This window comes from Symphalangus syndactylus, chromosome X, assembly GCF_028878055.3.
Source record: "Symphalangus syndactylus isolate Jambi chromosome X, NHGRI_mSymSyn1-v2.1_pri, whole genome shotgun sequence".
In the NCBI taxonomy this organism is placed as follows: domain Eukaryota; kingdom Metazoa; phylum Chordata; class Mammalia; order Primates; family Hylobatidae; genus Symphalangus; species Symphalangus syndactylus.
Genome location: NC_072447.2, coordinates 157,391,596 through 157,412,907, shown reverse-complemented (window position 1 = coordinate 157,412,907; position 21,312 = coordinate 157,391,596). Strand labels below are relative to the sequence as shown.

Here is a 21,312-nt window from a genome sequence, read left to right as displayed (position 1 = left end):
GACCTTCAAGTGATTCTGATGCAGGTGGTTCTGGACAACACTTTGAAATTTGAAAAATGAAAGGAGAAACAAAAACCAAAAACAGCCTTTATCACTTAACTTCCAGTATCCAACAAGCATACTTTGTTTCCAGTATGCAACAAGCACACAGAAAAGTATGTCTTTTCTGAAGACACATTTATCATTTGTGCTTTCACATGATAAGAGTAATGCAACCAAACTTTTTAAAGCATGATTTTTATTACATCCTAAATCCTAAATGTTTCTGGAGAAACACATTTTACTATAATGGAAACTCCTAGGCAGATAGGATCTGCTCAATAGGAATTTACTTCAGAGTCAAATATGCTAGAACTCATGTTTGGTTAAAAAGGGCACCTTCAGAGATTCAACGTTTGATAGGTATCTCAGAACATATATTTTAGAAATCAAGAAGGAAGACACTGCCCTCTCAATGAGGGCACAGAGGTGGGGTGCTTCCTTCCACTCACACTAGATTTATTATTTGCTTGTCCAACATAAGCATCATACCTACAAAATTGAAACATAAAATATTCTAGCAAAACATAAAATACATAAAACATAAAATGTATTTGAAAATGAAAATAAAGACTTCCAAGTTAAAAGAAAGGGAAATATAAATGTTTAAAATATACTCCCCAGACATTTTATTCTAAGATATTCCTTGCCATTGTACCACCCATAGCCTTTTTAAAAATAACTTTCATATTCTACTTAAATCATCTTGCATAAGCTCCTTATTGGTCAGTTATAGGTAGGAGGGTTCAGTGAACTCTAATTAAACTGTCAGGAAGACATCCTGTGCTGATTGCATGTGAAAAATAACTACTCCATTGTCTGCCTGCATGTGAGCTGTGTGCATTTTCAGACTGTGTTTAGTACACAAATTGAAAAAGAAGTTTTTTACCCCATTTTGTCTCCTGCTTTATTCTAGAGAAGAAAGTTCTTGCATAAGCTCTTCCTTTTCTTGTTGCAATTCCTGCAAATGCTGTTGGTTTTGCTCCAGTCTGTCCTCCAACCACTGTAGGAGAGGCCCGCTGACTGCCGACATCTGACTGCACAGATTCTTGGTAAACACTTCAATAGGAAAAATAAAGATGGGAATAATTGTGGAAAAGCACCATCCACTAGCATGTTTCCACTCTATCACCAACAGACCCCCAACCATAAGCACAGAAAGAAGGGGTTGGAGAAGGAAGGAGAAAAAGTGTAATAAGTAGGATTGGTAAACTATTTTCTGTGCCCAGCCAGGGGAAAAACAGAAGAGCTGAGCATAGAAAATACCCATTCTGAGGACATCTTGAATCCATAAGCCAGAGGGAAGCCTGGCAGAAAGAGGGCCAGCTCTTTACTCCCTTAGGCAAAAGGGCTAAGAGCCACGAAAGGGTTCCTTTCCCCAGCCTTTCAGACCTTCCCTTGCTGTAAACCACCATAACCTCCTAATGGACCAGTATAACCTCCTAATGGGCCAGAAGTCTGCCTTCTGCAACTTACGTTTCCAGAATGCCCTGTAGGTATATAAACTGTTCTGTATATTGCAGAAATATACATTAATTGAATACACCTGAGAGCTCCTCTTTTAAAATGAAGAACAGAGGGATGAAGAGTAAGGGAGTTACCATCTTTTATGCTTTACTGTGAATGTTCAGCTTCATGGTGAGACAAAGATTCTAAGGTACTCTTTTAAAACAAATTCCATCTAATGTAAGTACCTTTTTCTCTCTCATAATATGTGACTGTTACTTAAATGACCACTGTCCAGTTTTTTGCTATTTTAAAGATTGCAGTTAAGTGAGATTGCTAGATCTAAGTACATGTACACTTTAAAACTAATTATCCAGTATTTTCCAGATTGTACCAAATTATATCTCCAGGAACAGTGAGACTGTTCACTTCCCTCACATCCTCACCTAATTGTCTCTCAATTTAATCTTTGAAAAGGTGAAAAACTGATAATCTTATCTTAATCTATACTTCTTTTAAAGGTAATAATTAACATTTTTATTTTTGTAGGGGCCCATAAAAGTCTTTAATTTTTATTTAGTCAATCTTTCCTTTTGTGAGTTCAGGGTTTCACATTATACTTAGGCTATCACCTTCCTAGAGTCTGAAAAAGATTCTTGTAGTTTCCTCCTGTATTTCTTTAACTTATAAAATGAGCTTTTGGGGGTGTAATTTACAGACAGTAAAATGAACCAATTTAAAGTATACAGTTCTATGAGTTTTGACAAATGTATACCCCATGTTATAATTTGGATATTTGGCCCTCCAAACCTCATGTTAAAATTTGACCCCCAATGTTGGAGGTGGGGCCTCCGTGTGAGGTGTTTGGGTCATGGGGGTGGGTCCTTCCTCTCTCAGGGGTGAGTTCTTTCTCTGTTAGTTTCCACAAGAACTGGCTGTTAAAAAGAGCCTTGTCCCTCCCCCATTCTCATTTCCTCTGTTGCCACATGATGTCTGCATACACAGGCTCCCCTTTGCCTTCTGTTACAAGTGGAAGCAGCCTGAAGCCCTCACCAAATGCAGGTGCCAGCACCATGCTTCTTGTTCAGTCTGCAAAACTGTAAAGCCAAATAAACCTCTTTTCTTTATAAATTACCTAGCCTCAGGTATTCCTTCATAACAACACAAAATGAACTAAGACATCCCATGTAACCAGTGCTAGTCAAGATATATACCATGTCCACCACCCTCAAACAATCCCTTCCGCAGTTCCCTTTGCATCAAATGCCCCTTCACCCCTGGGCCCAGGCAGCTACCACACCACAGATTAGTTTTGCTTATTCTTGAATTTGGAACCATGGAGTATGTAGCCTTTTGTGTGATGCTTCCTTCACCTGGCATAATGTTCTTGAGATGAGTCCTGTTTGTTCATGTTTCAGTAGTTTGTTCTTTTTATTGTTGAGCTGTACTCCATTATATGGATATATCAGAGTTTATCCATTCACCCACTGATACACATTTGTGTTGTTTCTACCTTTTGGCTATTGTGAATAATGCTGCTGTAAACATTTGTGTACAGGCTTTTGTTTGAGCAGCTGTTTTCAATTCTTTGAGGTATACACCTAGGAAAGGAACTGGTATGACATTTGGCAAGTACAATTGCCAACCTCTTTTCTAAAGTGGTTGTACCACAATAGTAAAAGTTTAAATATATCTGGAATTTATTTTTTGTGTAGGGTATTAGGTAGGAATCTATTTTCCCCCAAATGGAAATAAAAGAATGTTAACTCCATGAAGGTTAAGACTGTCTCTTTTGTTCAGCACTGTACCTCAGTGCCTAGAATAGCACTCAAATGTTTCCTGAATGAACAAACAAAAAAATGAACTGTCCCAATCCTATTTAGTAAATAATTCATGTTTTTTTCATTTATTTAAAGTAATATCTTTGTTAAATATAAATTGTTATATATACATAGGCCTATCTCTGGACTCTGTTCGGTTCCACTGATCTATTTGTTTATTTGGAGCTATTATTTATACTTTTTAAATTACTATGGCTTTAGAATATGGTTATACATCATATATTACCAACTTTTAACTTTGTCATGCTTTATCCTGAGACCGAAATTATGGGACAGATAGACCAAGCCATTTCTCCCTTTTCTTTGAAAAGTAACCACCTATAACACTCAAAAGCCTCCCCTTCTTCCTCACTGGTGACTTTGGAAGTAACTGGGGAAGAGTGCACAGAATGACCCAGAAGTCAGGGTTACTCAGACAGAAAGTGTGGCTGGGGAAATGTGTATGTTAGGGACAAGTTAATTAGTATATATATTGTATTCAGCTTTTTGTTCCTTTGCCTTGTACAAAAATTACTTTTATATTTATTGACATCAAAGATTTTCTCCCTCATGCCTTCCCTTTTATCTGTCTATCTGTGTATCCATCCATCTCTTTCAATTCCCACCACGACAGGCTGGTAGTGTTATGCTGGAACCAATTCATGCCAGCTCACAAAAGCCAACTATTAAAATTCCAAGAAGTTTGTAAGCTAGTTGATGACATGTTAGTTGCTTGAAACCAGCCATGCCAGGGGCATTACAGCATGGAAACCGTCAAACACAACAAATCAGGGTCCTCCCTGCTCCTTGAGAACTGGTTGTTAAATGTGTGCCAGTATATCACTAAGTAGGTCTATCATAAAGCTCTTCCCTGTCTTTCCTCCTGTCTTACTCTAGGCTGTATTTATAGTATTCATGGATCCCCAGAGTTCAAAAGAAATGTTGGGCTCAGGATCAGGAAAACCCTTGGGAAAGGAAGCCTGAGGACAACTTGTATCCATCACTTCACTCACTTAAACTAAATTTGCATCTGTCAGCTGAGTATTTCAGGGAAATACTCAGAAAAAATGCTGAGTACTCAAGAAAAAATTCTTACCTGAGCCATTATGGATCTTGGTTACTGAGTCCAGATGTGTAAGGCTAAAGGATAAAATAGTTTAGGTTAGTGGCAAAGCAGCACTGAAGGGAAAGCAAAATGGTCATGGACTATACCAACCATAAACTGCATCACACCGTTGCCAACTGTATTAGATGAATATGTAGTATTTAAATCCCCAATATTAACTTCTTGATGATTTGGGGGATGTGATTTTATTCAAAGATATTTCAAAGTGATAATTTTGAAATTGCTGTCTCTCACCAAAGCTCTGACTTAGTACAAATTTATTGGGCAAGACCTAGTGCTTGGCAACAGGATTAAGATGTTGTGGATTATCCTCTTTTCTCAACCAAAAAAGAAAGTGTTCTTGCCCTTGAAAGATCCAAAGTAGCAGGAGAAAAACAAATGTTGAAGAAATTATCATACAACGTGAGAAACATTATGATTGGAGACTGCTAGAAAGCTTCCCAGAGAGGCAAAAAGAAAGGGGCTTCAAGAGTTGAGCTGCTAAAGATAAAAGGACAGAAGAAGAAAAGAGAGACTAGGTCCTGAGAAGTAGAGAAGAGGCGTGAAGAGGGTCTCTACCTGTGGATCCTCCTATACGCATCCTGCTCCTCCTGGCACAGGATCTTGGGCAGCTCTACTGCTGATTCAAGGCACACTTTCCCGATAGTGACATGAGGTACAATATGGATTGGGATTTCGATTCTCTCATACCTGTGAGGCAATCAGTTCAGGTCAGTTTTTAAACCCTGAGTTGTTATAATCAGAAGTCCTCTACAGTTTTAATTCAAAGTTTGGGATATGGCATACTTTAAAGATTAAGCATTGCTGTAATTCATTTAGTGATGCAACTTCAAAGTGGATAGAGTTCAAACTGGGTTTGTCTGGAGAGCAAACTAAAAGCCCGTCTGCAGAGCCGGTATTCCCTAGTTCCATAGAGAATCTAAGGCCACTTCTGTGAATTTAAGAGAAGCCTTGAGAGCTCAAGGTCCTTATGTCTGCTTCCCAGTCAGGGGAAATAGCTAATTAATACTGTTTTCAATCAAGAAGTTGCCAGTGAGGTTGAACAAATTAATCACAAAAGTCTGGAGAAGAGGAACTACAGACTCTTCAATGACTCCATCACATTCATAATGTAGGTGGGATTACTCACTTGTCCTAACTCAGTGTTTACCAGTGGCCCTCACTTCCCATTTTCTCCCCTGGGGGGAAATAGGTAAGAAATTCACAAATATTCACACGTTCATGCTAGAGTGGGAGAAACAGAAATGTTTGTTACTAAGGCCCAACCAATCTACCTCTACCCACTTCTCACCCCAAATACACCTAAACTCTACCTACCAGCAAGTTCAGTGGAGAATTCAGGTTGAAGGCCCCTGGCACTATGAGGCCCCACTGGCACATGGTGGTAAGGCAGCTTAAGATCTAGCTTCCCCATCCCAGCAGAACATGTCTAGTCCCCATACCACAACCTAGATGGAACACAAATGGTGGGGCATTACAAGCCCTCCCCTCCCCACACCCAAGTAGTCAGGGTGTGCTTCCATCTAAAATCATATATTTTCAGTCTGAAGAACTTTTAATATTTCTTGTAGTGAATTCTCCAGATTAATTCTGCCTGCTTTTTTCCATAAAAATGTCTGGTTTGTCTTAATATACATTTCTGGGGTTGATAGCTTTTTTCTTCATGCACGTTAAAGATGTCACCCCATCATCTTCCAGCCTCCCAGGGTTCTGATGAGAAGTCAGCCATCATTCTTATCATTGTATTGCTCCACTATTTGTAACATATCTTTTATTCCTTTAGCTGCTATAACGTGCCTATTTTAGTTTGCTTGTATTCATATTGCTTGTGGGTGTGAATCTATGGGTTTCATCTATGGGTATGAATCTATGGGTATGAATCAGTTTTTAGAGAATTCTTAGCCATTATCTCTTTAGGCATTCTTTGTCTACTTCTGGTGCTTCAATTACATGTAAATTAAAATGGTTCACACTGCCTCATGGTTCTGTCACACGCCATTCTGCTATTTCATTCTCTCTTTTTTTTAACTCTTTGCTTCACTTAGGGTATATTTTATCGACCTGTCTTTGTCATTGATCCCTTCTGCTATACCTGAGTCTGCTGCTAGTCCCTCTGGTGATTTCTTAATTTTAGGTATTTTCCACTTTTACAATGTCCATTTGGGTTTTTTTTTAATTGTGGTTAAAAAAATAAAATTTACTATCAACCATTTTAAGTGTACAGTTCAGTAATGTAAGTATATTAACATTGTTATGAAACAGATCTTTAAAACATTCTCATCTTGCAAAACTGAAACTCTATACCCATTAAACAACTCCCCTTTCTGCCTTCTCCCAGCCCCTGGTGACCACCATTCTACTTTGTATATCTATGATCATTAGATACCTTATATAAATAGAAAAATGCTGCATCTGTCCTTTTGTGAATAGCTTATTTCACTTAGCATAATATTCTCAGGGTTCTTTCATGCTGTAGGTTGTAACAGGTTTTCCTTTATTTTTAAGGTTGTATAGTATCCATTATATGTTACATTGCATTTTGTTGGTCCATTCATCCATTGATGGACATGTGGGTTGCTTTTACCTGTAGACTATTGTGAATAATGCTGTGAACATAGGTATGTAAATACCTATTTGAGATCTTGCTTTTAATTCTTTTGGATATACACCCAAGAAGTGAGACTGGTAGATCACATAGTAGATCTATTTTTAGGTTTTTAAAGAAACTACAGGCTTATTGCACCACTTTACAATCTCAACAATAATGTACAAGGGTTCCAACTCCATATTCCCACCAACACTTGTTATTTTCTGATTTTGTTAGATAGTAGCTGTCATAATGGGTGTGAGGTGATATCTCATTGTGGTTTTGATTTGCATTTCTCTGACAATTAGTGATATTGAACACTCTTTCATATGCTTGTTGACCAAGAGAGATATCACTTTAAGTCCTTTGCCCATTTTAAAATCAGATTTTTTTGTTGTTGAGTGTAGGAGTTCTTTATATATTCTGGATATTAACTCCTTATTAAATATATGATTTGCAACTATTTTCTCCCATTCCATAGGTTGCCTTTTCACTCAGTTCATTGTTTCCTTTCATGCACAGAAGTTTTAAAGCTTGATGTAGTCTCATTTGTCTATTTTGCTTTTGTTTGCTGTGCTTTTGGTGTCATATTCAAGAAATTATTGTCAAATCCAATGTCATGAAGCTTTTTCCCTATGTTTTCTGCTAGTTTTGTAGTTTGGGATCTTATGTTTTGGTCTTTAATTCATTTAAGTTTTATATACAGTGTAAGATAAGGGTCCAGCTTCTTTCTTTTGCATGTGAATATTCCGTTTTCCCAATATCATTTATTAAAGAGACTGTCTTTTTCTGATTTAGTGGTGTTGGTATCCTTGTTGAAGTTTGCTTGAGCATATATGCAAGGGTTTAAATCTGGGCTCACCATTCTGTTTCATTGATACCACACTGTTTTGATTACTGTAGCTTTGTAGTTACTTTTGAAATCAGGCAGTGTGAATTGTCCAAATTTGTTCTTTTTCGAAATTGTTTTGGCTATTCAAGGTCCCCTGAGATTCTATATCAACTTTGGGATAGATTCTTCTATTTTTAAAATGGCCAGCCTGGGTGACAGAGCAAGACTCCATCGAAAAAAAAAAAGATAAGGGGAGACTGCTTTTTGTAATTTGCCACTATTTTTTCTGATTCTATAGGTTATTTTCACCTTCTTGATAATGTGCTGTGATGCACAAAAGTTTTTAATTTTTATCAAATCCAATTTATCTGTTTTTTTTCCTTTCTCCCTTGTGCATTTGATGTCATATTTAAGAAACTAGTACCAAACTGAAGGTCATGAAGACGTACCCCTATGTTTTCTTCTAAAGTTGTATTGTTTTAGCTCTTCTATTTAGATCTTTGATCCATTTTAATTTTTGTATATTGGGTGAAGATAGTGGTCCAGCATTATTCGTTTTGCATGTGGATATCCAGCTGTCCCAGCACCATTTGTTGAATTGCCTCTTCTTTCCCTGTTGTATTGTCATGGCACAGTTGTTGAAGATCAATTGACCAGAAATGTACAGGTTGACTTATGGACTCACAATTCTATTCCACTGATTTATATATCTATCCTTTGCTACCTTTTGTGGTTTTTCTACAGTTCTCTGAAACTCTGTCCCTTTTTTTCCCAGTCTTTTCTGTCTGTTATCCAGCTTGGATAATTCTATTGATCTATCTTCAAGTTTACTGACTCTTTCCTCTGGCATTTCCACTGCATTCTCACTTTTAATCTAGAGTTTAAAATTTTTGGTTATTATATTTTTCAGTTGTAAAATTTACATTTGCTTCTTTTTATCTTCTATTTCTTATATGATACTTTCTTTTTAAATATTTGTTGCAGCATTTCTGTGACTGATAGCTTGAGCATTTTCATAATAGCAGCTTTTAAAGTCTTGTCAGATATTTCCAACATAAGTGTCATCTTGCCTTTTGTATCTGTTGATTATCTTCTCCTGTACAAGATGAGATTTCTGTGGTTCTTAATATGTTAAATAACTTTGGTTTATGTCCTGGTTATTTTGGATATTAAGTTACGAGACTTTGGATCTTTTATATATCCCCACTTCTGTGGTATTTTGAGTTTTGGGGCCCTTCTCCAATCTGCCTGTTATTTACATTCCAGAGTTCACAAATAGCTAGGCTTGGCATTCTTTCCAGAGTATATAGTTGAGTTCAGTGAGATATAGGGGCAGCATGTGTTGATTTCATCTTATGTGTGAAATCATCCAATGCTTTGAAATTTAATAAAATATTTCTAAGTAACACCTACATCAAAGTAAATCACAAAGGCAATAATATCACAAGGGAAATACTTTGAACTGAAGGATAGTTTTAAAAAATAAAAATTATGGATGTACCCAAAGAGTGCTTAAAGGGACATTTATGGCTCTTTTGAAAAGACTGATATCATTAATAAACCCCCACCAAGACTGATCAAGGTAAAAACAGAGAACACAAAAATTACTAATGTAAGGAATGAAAAAAGAGAAATCACTTCGGATCCTACAAACTTTAAAAGGATAGTAAGAAGATATTGTGAACAATGTAAACTACAGTTCTAGGATAAATTCCTAGAAAAGCACAACTTGCCAAAACTAAAACGATACAGAAAATAAGAATAATCCTACATATTTTAAAGAAACTGAACCTATAATTTAAAACTTTACACAAAGAAAACTCCACACTGACATTGCTAATCTGTTACATTCTATCAAACATTTAAAGAAAAAACCCAAACTTACACAAACCATTTCAGAAAATCGAGATATGAGAACATTTTCTACTTTGTACTATGCAGCCAGCAAAACCATGATATCAAAATCTAGCAAAGGTGTTTAAAGAAAAGAAAATTATGGATCAATCTTATTTATGAAAAACATATATAATTCCTAAAAAGATTAGCCTAGTGAATACACTAAAGAGATAATATACAGTGACTAAGGAATGCAAAGCTGGGTTAAGATTCAGAAATCAGTTCATGCGACTTACTACATTAAGGCAAATAATCATATGATTATCTTAATAAATGCAGAAGGAACATTTGATAAAATTCAACATTCAGTCATAAAAAAGAGGCTTAGAATACTAGGAACTTCCTTAATATGATAGAGGCTAACTACAGAAAAGCTAAATTACACACCAGAGATAATTGGGAAATTTTAAAGCATTCTCTTTTACATTTTATTCATAAATTTTACTGGAAGACTGAGACAGTATAATAAGGCATGAAAGATACATAAAAAGGTGTAAAGATTGGAAAGGGTGAAATTAAATCGCCCTTGTTTATGGAAGACATGACTGTTTACATAGAAAATCCCAAGGAAATAAAATCTGCAGATAAATCATTAGGATTAATAAGTATATTTATATCCATAAGGCTGCTGGATATAAAGCCAATATACATATATCAATTTGCTATCTAAATAACCGGTACCAACTGGAAAATTATGAAAAGATACCAACTACAATAACATAAAACACCAAATTCCCAAGAATAATTTAAATGAAAGATGTGTACAATCTTTTCAGATGTTTCACAGAAAAATACAAAAGATAGAGAAATTAAAATCTAAATAAATGGAGGGATACATCAAATTGATGAATGGATTCAATTCTATCCCAATCAAATCTCAGCTGACATGTTTCAGCAAGTTTTCTTGTGGAAATCAACAAGCCGATTTTAAAATTTATATGGGGTTACAAAGGGCCAAGAATAGCCAAGACAGTCTTGAAGAATAACTAACAACAAAGAGGAGAACCAATGTTACCACATATCATCAAGACTTATTATAAAGCTACAGCAACTAAGTGTGTTACTGACACAAGGATAGACACATACACAAAACAGAATTCGCCTAGAGTCCAGAAACATAACCATATATATATGGACAACTGATTTAAGGCAAAGTGGCAGGGCAGCAATAAATGGTGCCAGGTCAATTAGATACACACGTGGGAAAAAGGGAACATCAACTTACATCCCACATCATATCCTAAAGTTAACACTAAGTAGATTGTAGATTTAAGCATGAATGGTGAAATAATAAAGCATCTCTTTCAGATAGGGAAAGATGTCTTAAATAGTGTAGGACACTAAAAAGCACTAGATCGAAAAGATAAAAAGATAATTTGGACTATTATATTAAATAAACAACTTAGGCTCATCAAATGATACCATTAAGATAGTGAAAACCAGCTCAGGGTGAGAGAGTAGATACTTGGAATAGGTATAGCTGACAGCTTGTATCCAGAACATATTGGAATTCTTTTGAAGTACGAAGAAAGTTAAAGAAAAATGAATGTGACTTATACATGAAAGGATATCCAAAAAGCCGATAAACACTTGAAAAGGTGTTCAACCTAATTAGTCACTGGGGAAATCCAAATTAAAACCACAATAAGATACTACTGCACACTCACCAGAACTGCAAAAAATGAAAAAGTCAGAAAATACTAATTGTCAGTGAAGCTGTTAAGCTGTGAAAACCTTCATACACTGTTGGCAAGGATGTGAATTTGTATGATAGCTTGGAAACTATTCTACTAAAGTGATAACCCAGCAATTCCACTTCTATGTACATACTGAAAAGATATGCATTCACATGGGCAACAGGAGGCTTATGTAAGGATTATTTTCATAGCAGCTTTATTCATAAGAGCCCCAAACTGGAAACAACCCAAATGCCTAACAACAGAGCATATAAGTAAATTGTGGTAAATTCCAACAATGAAATATTACACAGCAATAAAAAAGAACTACCATAACAGAGTGAAAGAAGCCATACACAAAGTTGTACTTACCGTGTTTTCCCATTTATATAAAATTCAAAAACACAAAATTAATCTGTGTTGTTAGAGATTAGGATAACGGTTACCTTTGGGAAAAAACGAGGGCATAACAATTGAGAGGAGTCACAAAGGAGGCTTCTGGAGGGCTGGTAAGGTTCTACTTCTTGATGTGTAGTACAGTTTCACAGGTGTTCACTTTGTAAAAATTCATGGAGCTGATCTGGGTTGTCATTGCATAGGTGTTTTCACTTTGTGAAAATTGATTGAGCTGGACACTTGTAATTTGTATACTTTTCTGTGTGTTACACTTCAATTGAAAAGCTAACACCAACCAACCAAACTAAGTTTATGACAAAGAAGCTCTAGAGTATGCTAGAGCTCACAGGTCAGAATGTATGTATTAAAATAGTAGTTTTGAGATCTACAGCTGAAGGGACACTAAACAAATATTTACTGAACACCACGGGAACAGTAATAAAAAAGCATACCTTCTTTCAAGGATCTTACAATATTAGTGGAAAAACAAAATACTAAAATATAATGTTATAAGTATTACAAAAAGGAAGTATATGATTTTATTAAGTTTCCAGGAGGAATGCTTAACTGGGATGGTATCGGGGGTTGAGAATTATGAGAGAAGAATTCCTAAATTTGATCTTCATCTTCAAAAATGACTAGACATTGGCCAGGTGGTATAAGGAAAAAGGAAACTGTAGGCAGAGTGAGCATATGACAGAGAGAGAACATGGCTGGAGAAATAAGCAAACCATGAAGGGCTGCAGGTTTGGGGTTTTATTCTGAGGGCATTGGGGGGCAGGATCATTTTAGAATAGCTACACCATGATACCAAATTGAAAGGAAGCAAAATGGGTGAGTGCTAAAATTAAAGAACTTTTAAAAAAATAATAAAAATAAAAATACTACTTAGCATCTATGGGATATATTTAAAGCAAAGATCAGTGGAAAATTCATAGCCTTAAGCATTTATATCAATAATAATGAAAGACAAAAAATATATTCATTAAATTCCAAACTCCAAATGCTAAGATAAAGCACAACAAAATGACCAAAATGAAACATAAGGAAGGAAATAATGAACATAAAAGAAAAAGTAGTAAGGTTGGGAATAGAAAAAAAATAACTAAATAAAAATCAGTGTTTCAGGGAAAAATAACAAACTTGACACACCACCGGCTAACATAACCAAGGGAAAAAAGAAATAGCACAAATATACAAAATATGAAATGACAAGGGGGAGATAACTGTTGAAATCTGGCAGAGATATCTCTGTGTAAATAAATTTGCAAACCATACAAAATGAATAATTTCTTAGGAAACTGTACTTTACCAAAATTGACCCCATTACAGAAAGAAAGCATAAACAGATAAATTCCCAGAGGAGAAACACAAAAAGGCCTAGTTGATTTCATAGAGGAATTGTCAAAGAACTGATTGTCTCACTGCTACATACATTTCTGTCACAGCCTAGACAATGAAAGAAAACTCCAAACAATTCTTCTGAAGCAAATGTAATATACATACCTAAACCTGATAAAGACAGTACAAAAAAAGAATATTTCTGATAGTACTTATGATTTTTCCTGAATACAGAATCTTTCTTAATGAAGAAATGCTACAGGAATTTCCATAAGGATCAGAAACAAAACAAGATTATCTACTATTTCCACTACTATTTAATGTTCTAAAGAAGATACTAGGCAATGCAGTTATATTTAAGGAATCAATTAGAGGTTTAGGAATTGGGAAATAAGTAAAACTATTTGCAGATGGAGTGTGATACTTATCTGGAAAGCTCTAGAGAAATAAAGGTATAATTAACTCAAAGAACAAAAGAATTCAGAAAGATAAAAGTTTACATATAGAAATAGTAGCCTTCAAATATACAAGCAAAAAACAGAGGATGTAATAGAAAAAAAAACATTAACAAAGCAAAAAAGAAGATAAATGCTTACCTTTGTAGGGACATGGATGAAACTGGAAAACATCATTCTCAGTAAACTATCGCAAGGACAAAAAACCAAACACCGCATGTTCTCACTCATAGGTGGGAATTGAACAATGAGAACTCATGGACACAGGAAGGGGAACATCACACTCCGGGGACTGTTGTGGGGTGGGGGGAGGGGGGAGGGACAGCATTAGGAGATACACCTAATGCTAAATGACGAGTTAATGGGTGCAGGAAATCAACATGGCACATGGATACATATGTAACAAAAGTGCACATTGTGCACATGTACCCTAAAACCCTAAAGTATAATAATAAAAAAAAAAAAAAAAAAAAAAAAAAAAAAAAAAAGACATCAGTGGACATTGAAGTGGACCAAAAAAAAAAAAAAAAAAAAAAAAAAAAAAAAAAAAAAAGAATAAATTTCAGTACAACATATACAAAACCTATATGAGAAAAACAACACTCCCAAAAGACACAAAAGTAGACTACAGCAAATGGAAAGACAGCCAGTGCTCTTGGATAAGATGATGCAACATCACAGATTAATTTATAAATTTAACACAATCTCAATAGAAATATCAAAAAGTTTTTATCTGGAGCTAGACAAGTTGATAGTAAGGTTCACATGAAAAACCAAACATGTAAGAATAGTCAGGGTCTTGGACGGGCGCGGTGGCTCAAGCCTGGGCTCACACCTGTAATCCCAGCACTTTGGGAGGTTGGGAGTTCGAGACCAGCTTGGGCAACATGGTGAAACTGTGTCTCCACTAAAAATACAAAAATTAGCCAGGCATGATGGCACGTGCCTGTAATCCCAGCTACTCAGGAGTCTGAGACAGGAGAATAGCTTGATCCTGGGAGGCAGAGGCTGCTGTGAGCCAAGATCGCACCACTGCACTCCAGCCTGGATGACTGGGTGAGACTCCATCTCAAAAAAAAAAAAATAATAGTCAGGGAAACACTGAAACACTGAGAAAAGAAAAGCTACAATGGAGACTAGCCCTACGGATAATAAAACATACAATAAAGCCACTATAATTAATGTGATGGTAACGAAATGGACAGACAGAATAGAAAGAAATAGATCCAAGTGAATAGGGAGCTTTCATATGTGGTAAAAGGTGGCATGTAAAATTGCTGACATGAAGATAAGCTTTTTTTTAATTATTATTTTCCCTCGCTCTGTCGCCCAGGCTGGAGGGCAGTGGCACAATCTCAGCTCACTGCAACCTCTGCCTCCTGGGTTCAAGCAATTCTCCTGCCTCAGCCTCCCGAGTAGCTGGGATTACAGACATGTGCCACCACACTTGGCTAATTTTTGTATTTTTAGTAGAGATGGGGTTTCACCATGTTGGCCAGGCTGCTCTCGAACTCCTCACCTCAAGTGATCCACGAGCCTCGGCCTCCCAAAGTGCTGGGATTACAGATATGAGTCACTGTGCCCACCTAACACAAACTTTTTAAACAATGGTTTTGGAACAGGTAGATTGCCATTTAGAAAGGGATAAAATTAGACTCATATCTTAGTCTATACAAAATTAACTCTATATAGTTCTGACTTTTGACTTTTTGAACCATGTTGATGTTTCATATCCTCTAAAAGGGAAAAAAGTATGGGTTAAAAAACATCCTAAAATGGAAAACAAGCAAACAAGAAAAACCTGTCTTTCAAATAAATCATATAACCACACTGAAGTGGTCAGGGGGAAAACAGACTCTTAGGCATATGTCCAAACTTATCAAAATGTGTACATTAAATATGTGCAATTCTGCATGTTAATTATACCTCAATAAAGCTTAATAAAAAGAACTGTGAACAAATTTTGATCTCTAGTTAGTAGGTTTGTCTTTCACGGTGATATAGATTAGCAATTCTGAAACTACTTTCTGTATATTCTAGGGCTGAGTAACAAGTAAACATATTGTGGCTACCAGAAGCAAGACATCTGTCTTTTGAAGGAAAAAGTTGCAAATATGGAAAAGGAGAATGCTAGGATGAACCTTAAAGTATGGAAATAGAATTGGAGTTATCAGGTTGAACTCAGAGGTAAACTGGAGAAAGTTTCCAAGCTGAAGCACAAGGAGAACCCCCAGGTAGAGCTTGGCAGATGCCAAGTTGAGAAAATGGAGCTGAGACTCTGGGAAGGCCAAGATAGCTTGTGTTTGCAAAGCAAAGTAGCATAGAGGAAAGAGCTGCATAGGAAGAGAACTCTATAGAGACCTTTGGAGGGTCCTCTTCAAGTGTTCAGTTGATGACTGGTCTGGACATATGTGTGAGCAAACTACTCAGTCAGAGAAACAACAACCTAAAGGGATTAAAGGCAGCGAACTCCAAAGTATACACAGGGGCAGGAAAACCATCTATTTCCAACAGTCTGAATGGAAAATCTCATAATATTGGAAGCATCAGTGTTAAAAAGGGTCTTGCCTCAGTAGTGGGGAAAAAATGAACCTTATATTAAACACTGCTTTGTTTCTGCCTAATAAAGCTTAAAAGCAAGATCCAAAGGGATAGGACTGTTTCCTAATAACTTTAACAGTATCTTGAAACAAAACTCAAGAATATTTTTAGGAATACAAATATATCTAGTACCCAATAAGGTAAAATTCACAATGTCTGCATCCAATCAAAAATCATCAGGCGTGAAAAGCAGCAGAAGAGTCCAACCTATAAGGAGAGGAAATGAATTGGAATTGGCCCAGAATGATGCTAATTTAGTGACAAAATTGGAGGACAAAAACATTAAAATGGATATTATAACTATTTTGTATGTTCAAGAAGCTAGAAGATTAAACATGTTAAGTATAGAAAAGAAAAAATTTAAAAGATCCAAATGAGACTTTTAGACATGAATATTACAATGCCTGAGATAAAAAGTACAGTGGCGTATTGGCACATGCCTGTAGTCCCAGCTACTTGGGAGGCTGAGGCAGGAGGACTATTTGAGCCCAGAAGTTGATGGCTTCAGTGAGCTGAGATCATACCACTGCACTCCAGCCTAGGTGACAGAGCATGACCCTGTCTCTAAAAAAAAAAAAAATACATAAAAATTAAAATGTACAGTGGACAGGATTAATGGTAAATTTAACATTGCAGAAAGAAAGATGAGTAAACTGGAAGACAGCAATAGAAACTATACAGAACAAATCAGAGATAGAAAAAAAAAAAGACTGAAAAACAATGAACAGAGCATCAGTGAACTGTGAGGTAACATTAAGTGGCCAAATATATGGTTAGTTGAAATACCTAAAGGAGAGGAGAAAGTGGGACATAAAAAACTAGTGGAAATAATGTCTGAAGTTTTTCTAAATTTGATGAAAAAAATACATAAACCCACAGATCCAAGCAGCTCAATGAAACCCAAGCACAGGGCACATGGAAACAATTACAGCATGATACACTTATACTCAAATAGTTTAAAGCGAGTGATAAAAACAAAACCTTAAAAGAAGCCTTAAAAAAGGACACATTAAGTAGAGTAGACAAAGGTAAAAATGTCAGCCACTTTCTTGTTGAACAGCGGAGAAATATCTTTACAGTTCTGAACGTAAAAAAGGCAACCTAGAGTTCTTTACCCATTGAAAATATCTTTCAAAAAATGAAGGCAAAGACTTTTTTCAGACACATCAAAGTCAAAAGAATATAGCACCGGCAGAGCTACACTACAAGACACATTAAAGGATGTCCTTCAAGAAGAGAGAAAATGATACCAGATGTAAACAAAGAAACTAAGAGCACTAGAAATGGTTAACCATATGGTTAAATACAAAGACTTTTCTTATTTAAATTTCTTGAAAAGATAATAAACTGTTTAAAGTAAAACTTATATATACAAGTAAAATGTATGACCACGATGGCACAAAGGCCAGGAGGGGAGAAATGAAAGTATGATGTTGCAAGATTTTTATACTACGTATGAACTAGTAAAATATCACTCGAAGACAGACTGTGATACGTAAAAGATAACTAGTGGTTTTCAACCAGGGGTAATTTTTCCCTGCAGAAAACATTTGGCTGTGTCTGGAGATGTTTCTGATTATAACAAAAGACTACAGCTGATTAGTCTATAAAGGAGATAACCATTTGACAAAATACGACATCTGTTTTTGTTGAAAACATTTTCTTATCAATCCAGGAATTGAAGAAACTTCCTCAAACTGATTAAAGGAATCTATGAAAAATCTTCAGGTAACATCATACTTAATGGTGAAAGAGTAAATTATTTCTCCAAAGATTAGGAACAAAGTTACCATGACCGCTCTTACCAGCTGTATTCAACAGCTTATTAGAGGTTCTAACAATGCAATAAGGCAAAAAAAAAAAATAAATAAACAGAAGGCATCCACACTGGAAAGAAAGAAGTGAAACTACCTTTAATCACAGATGACATAATCGCCTGTAGATAATCCAGTGGACCCTTCAAAAAAGCTATTAAAAGTAACTGAATTTAGCAAGGTTGTAGGATATAAACTCAATATACAAAAACGACTTGTATTTTTATATAGTAGCAATGAATAGGAAATTGAAATTAATACAATCACATTTACAATAATATAAATACATGAAATGTATAGGGATAAATATGACAAAAGATATGGAAGACCTGTATATTGAAAACCACAAACTATTACTGAGATAATTAAAGACCTAAATAAATGGAGAGATATACCATGTCCATACTTTGGAAGACTCAATATTATTAAGATGTTAGTTCTCCCCAAAATGAATCTATAGATTCAACAAAATCCCAATTAAAATCCTAGCAGGCAGTTTTGGGAAACAGTCTATCAGTGTCTTAAAAAAATCAAACACACATCTACCGTATGTTCAGCCAGTGTGATCCTAGGTATTTCCCCAAGGAAAGAAAAGGCATATATCCACACCAAGACCTATATACAAATGTTCTAAGCAGCTTTATTTGTAATAGGCAAAAACTATAAATAACTCAAATATCCATCAACAGGTGAATGGATAAACATATTGTGGTAATATTTATACAATTTAATATTATTCTGCAATAAAAGGGACAAACTATTGATACATGCTGCGACATGGCTGAATCTCAGAATAATTATGATGTATGAAAAGAGACAGACAAAAAAGTACATACTCTATGATTCCATATACAAAAAAATCTAGAAAATGAAGACCAATCTGTACTAATAGTAGATCAGGGTTTTCTATGGTTAGAGAAGTGATAGGGCATGATGGAAGAAAAGAATTACAAAGAACCAAGGCTCCCTGGAGAAATAATGAATCCAGGCTGGGTAGAGGAAAGAATGAGACAAACCTGGAACATCTACTTGTGCTAGAAAATCAAAGAAAGATGGGAGTAAGTCAAAATAACACAGGAAAAACTTCTACTAGCCAATTCTGAAATATTGGGTGCCTCAAAATAACTAATGATAGTAATGGATCAAAACTCATTGAATAAAATAAGGATCCAGGTGTTCACATTAATATAAATAAATGAACAAATAATCAAATTGGTAGAAGAGAAAACTCTTTCTTAGAGTAGAATACCAACAAGTAAATGTTGAAGGAATGATGGAATTAGAACATTGCCATGTGACAAACATCTTAGTAATAAGTAATTTAGTAATAACTAATTGATGAATGCTAAAACTCCCCACAAGATACAGTCATCCCTTCGTATCTGTTGGGGATTGGTTCCAGGACCTCCCACAGACACTGAAATCCATAGATGTTCAAGTTCCTGATATAAAAGGGTGCAGTATTTGCATATAACCTCATCCTCCTGTATACTTTAAATTCTCTCTAGATGACTTATCATCTCTAGATTATTTATAATACCTCATACAGGCTGGGTGCACTGGTGCATGCCTGTAGTCCCAGTACTTTGGGAGGCTGAGATGGGCAGATCGCTTGAGCCTGGGAGTTTGAGACCAGCTTGGGCAACACGGCGAAACCCCACCTCTATAAAAAATAAAAAATAAAAAAAAAGCCAAGCCTGGTGGCACATGCCTGTAGTCCCAGCTACTTGGGAGGGTGACGAGGGAGGATCCCTTGAGCCTTGGAGGTCAAGGCTGCTGTGAGCCATGATCACACCACTGCATTCCAGCCTGGGTGACAAGGCGAGACCCTGTCTCAAAAAAAAAAAAATTATTATACTGTATTGTGTAGGGAATAATGACTAGAAAAAAATCTGTACATGTTCACCCTGTATGCAGGTTTTTTCCAAGTATTTTTGATCCAGGGTTGGTTGAATCAATGGAAACAGAATCCATGAATGCGGAGGGCCAACTGTTTATTAATATCAAAGGGAATAATTAACTTTACAGTGGAAAAACCTATCAGGCACTACCTTAAGCACATGGTCAAAGTTAAAGTCACCAGTAATGGAACAAATTGACATGGGCCTCCTGATACAAATCGCCAAAACAACCAACATAACTCCAGTGGCGTTATTGCCAAAAGTGCATAATCTACATCTAATCATGATAAAACATGAACAAATCCAAAATGAAGGACATTTTCCAAAATAACTGCCCTTTAGTAGTCTTCAAAAATGTTTAGGTCACAAAAAACATTAGGAACTGTTTCAAGGTTTTTTCTTCTGTTATATGGATGTAATTAGAAAAATTGGTGATGACATTTGAATACTATCTATGAATTAGATAATAATGCTGTATGGACTTTAATTTCCTGATACGGACAATTATATTCTGGTTATGTAAGAGAATGTCCTCGTTCTTTAAGAAATGCCTACTGAAGAGGCATCATGTGTGCAACTTACTCTCAAATGGTACAGGAAAAATATCCATACAATAAAGAAAAAAATGACAATAGAAATGTGACGAAATACCAACATTTGGGGAATCTGGGTGAGGGGTATACAGGAATCCTTAATACTATTCTTACAACTTTACTGTAAATCTAATATTATTTCAAAACAGAATATTAAAAAACATTGAGTAATAACTTTAAAAATTGATTTAGTAAGGACAATTCCTAAAACAGAAAAGTCAGACAACAGAAAACTCAATCAGTGCAAGTGACAGGAAGGGGAAAAAATTAAAAGCATAGTAAACAGAAGGCAAAACAGATAATGGCAGAAATACTGCCATAAGAGGCATACCTAAAACAAAATAACTGAGGAAGGTCAAAAATAAAGGAGTGGAAAAAGTTATAACAGGCAAACAAATGCTAACAAGAACTATAATACACAACAGGCAGTGGCAGAGATTGCTGGCTGCCTATTCCAAATGTGCCTTCTCACTTTCCTCCTTGATAACAGAATGTTGAGCTGGGGGACAGGCCCCTTTTTGCCCTCCTACCTTTCCTCTTCCTTCTGGCCCTCAATGGAGATGTGCTGGCTGGAGCTCCAGAAGTCTCGTGGACCATGAAGGGACCTTAGGATGGAAACCACACACCAAGATGGTGAAGCAAAATAGAGGAGCCTGGGTCCCTGATGACACTGCAGAGCCCTGAGACCTGATATCCATCTCCAGACTTCTTTTATCAGAAAAAAAATAATATTTCTAATTTTATTTCTTATTTAAATTTTTTTCTAATATATGCTGCTGAACCTAATCC

The 21,312-nt window shown here is 35.9% G+C and overlaps 2 protein-coding genes across 6 annotated transcripts in view; one reads left to right on the top strand and one right to left on the bottom strand.

The window, feature by feature from the left end:
* MTCP1 (mature T cell proliferation 1) overlaps positions 1–21,312 on the top strand; it is an 85,393-nt gene that overhangs the window by 28,850 nt on the left and 35,231 nt on the right. The gene's annotated exons all lie outside the window — the stretch shown is intronic.
* The window catches only part of BRCC3 (BRCA1/BRCA2-containing complex subunit 3), a 51,815-nt gene that overhangs the window by 2,020 nt on the left and 28,483 nt on the right, over positions 1–21,312 (bottom strand). For 3 of the 5 annotated variants that reach the window (XM_055269182.2, XM_055269183.2, XM_063634648.1), the window contains 4 exons: positions 21,054–21,128; positions 4,990–5,121; positions 4,402–4,445; positions 929–1,098 (listed from right to left, as the gene is read on the bottom strand). In XM_055269182.2, the coding sequence (XP_055125157.1) occupies positions 947–1,098; positions 4,402–4,445; positions 4,990–5,121; positions 21,054–21,128 (403 nt within the window). In that variant the 3' untranslated portion in view covers positions 929–946. The remainder of the gene's footprint in view (positions 1–928; positions 1,099–4,401; positions 4,446–4,989; positions 5,122–21,053; positions 21,129–21,312) is intronic. The other 2 variants (XM_055269180.2, XM_055269181.2) reach the window with 1 other exon arrangement.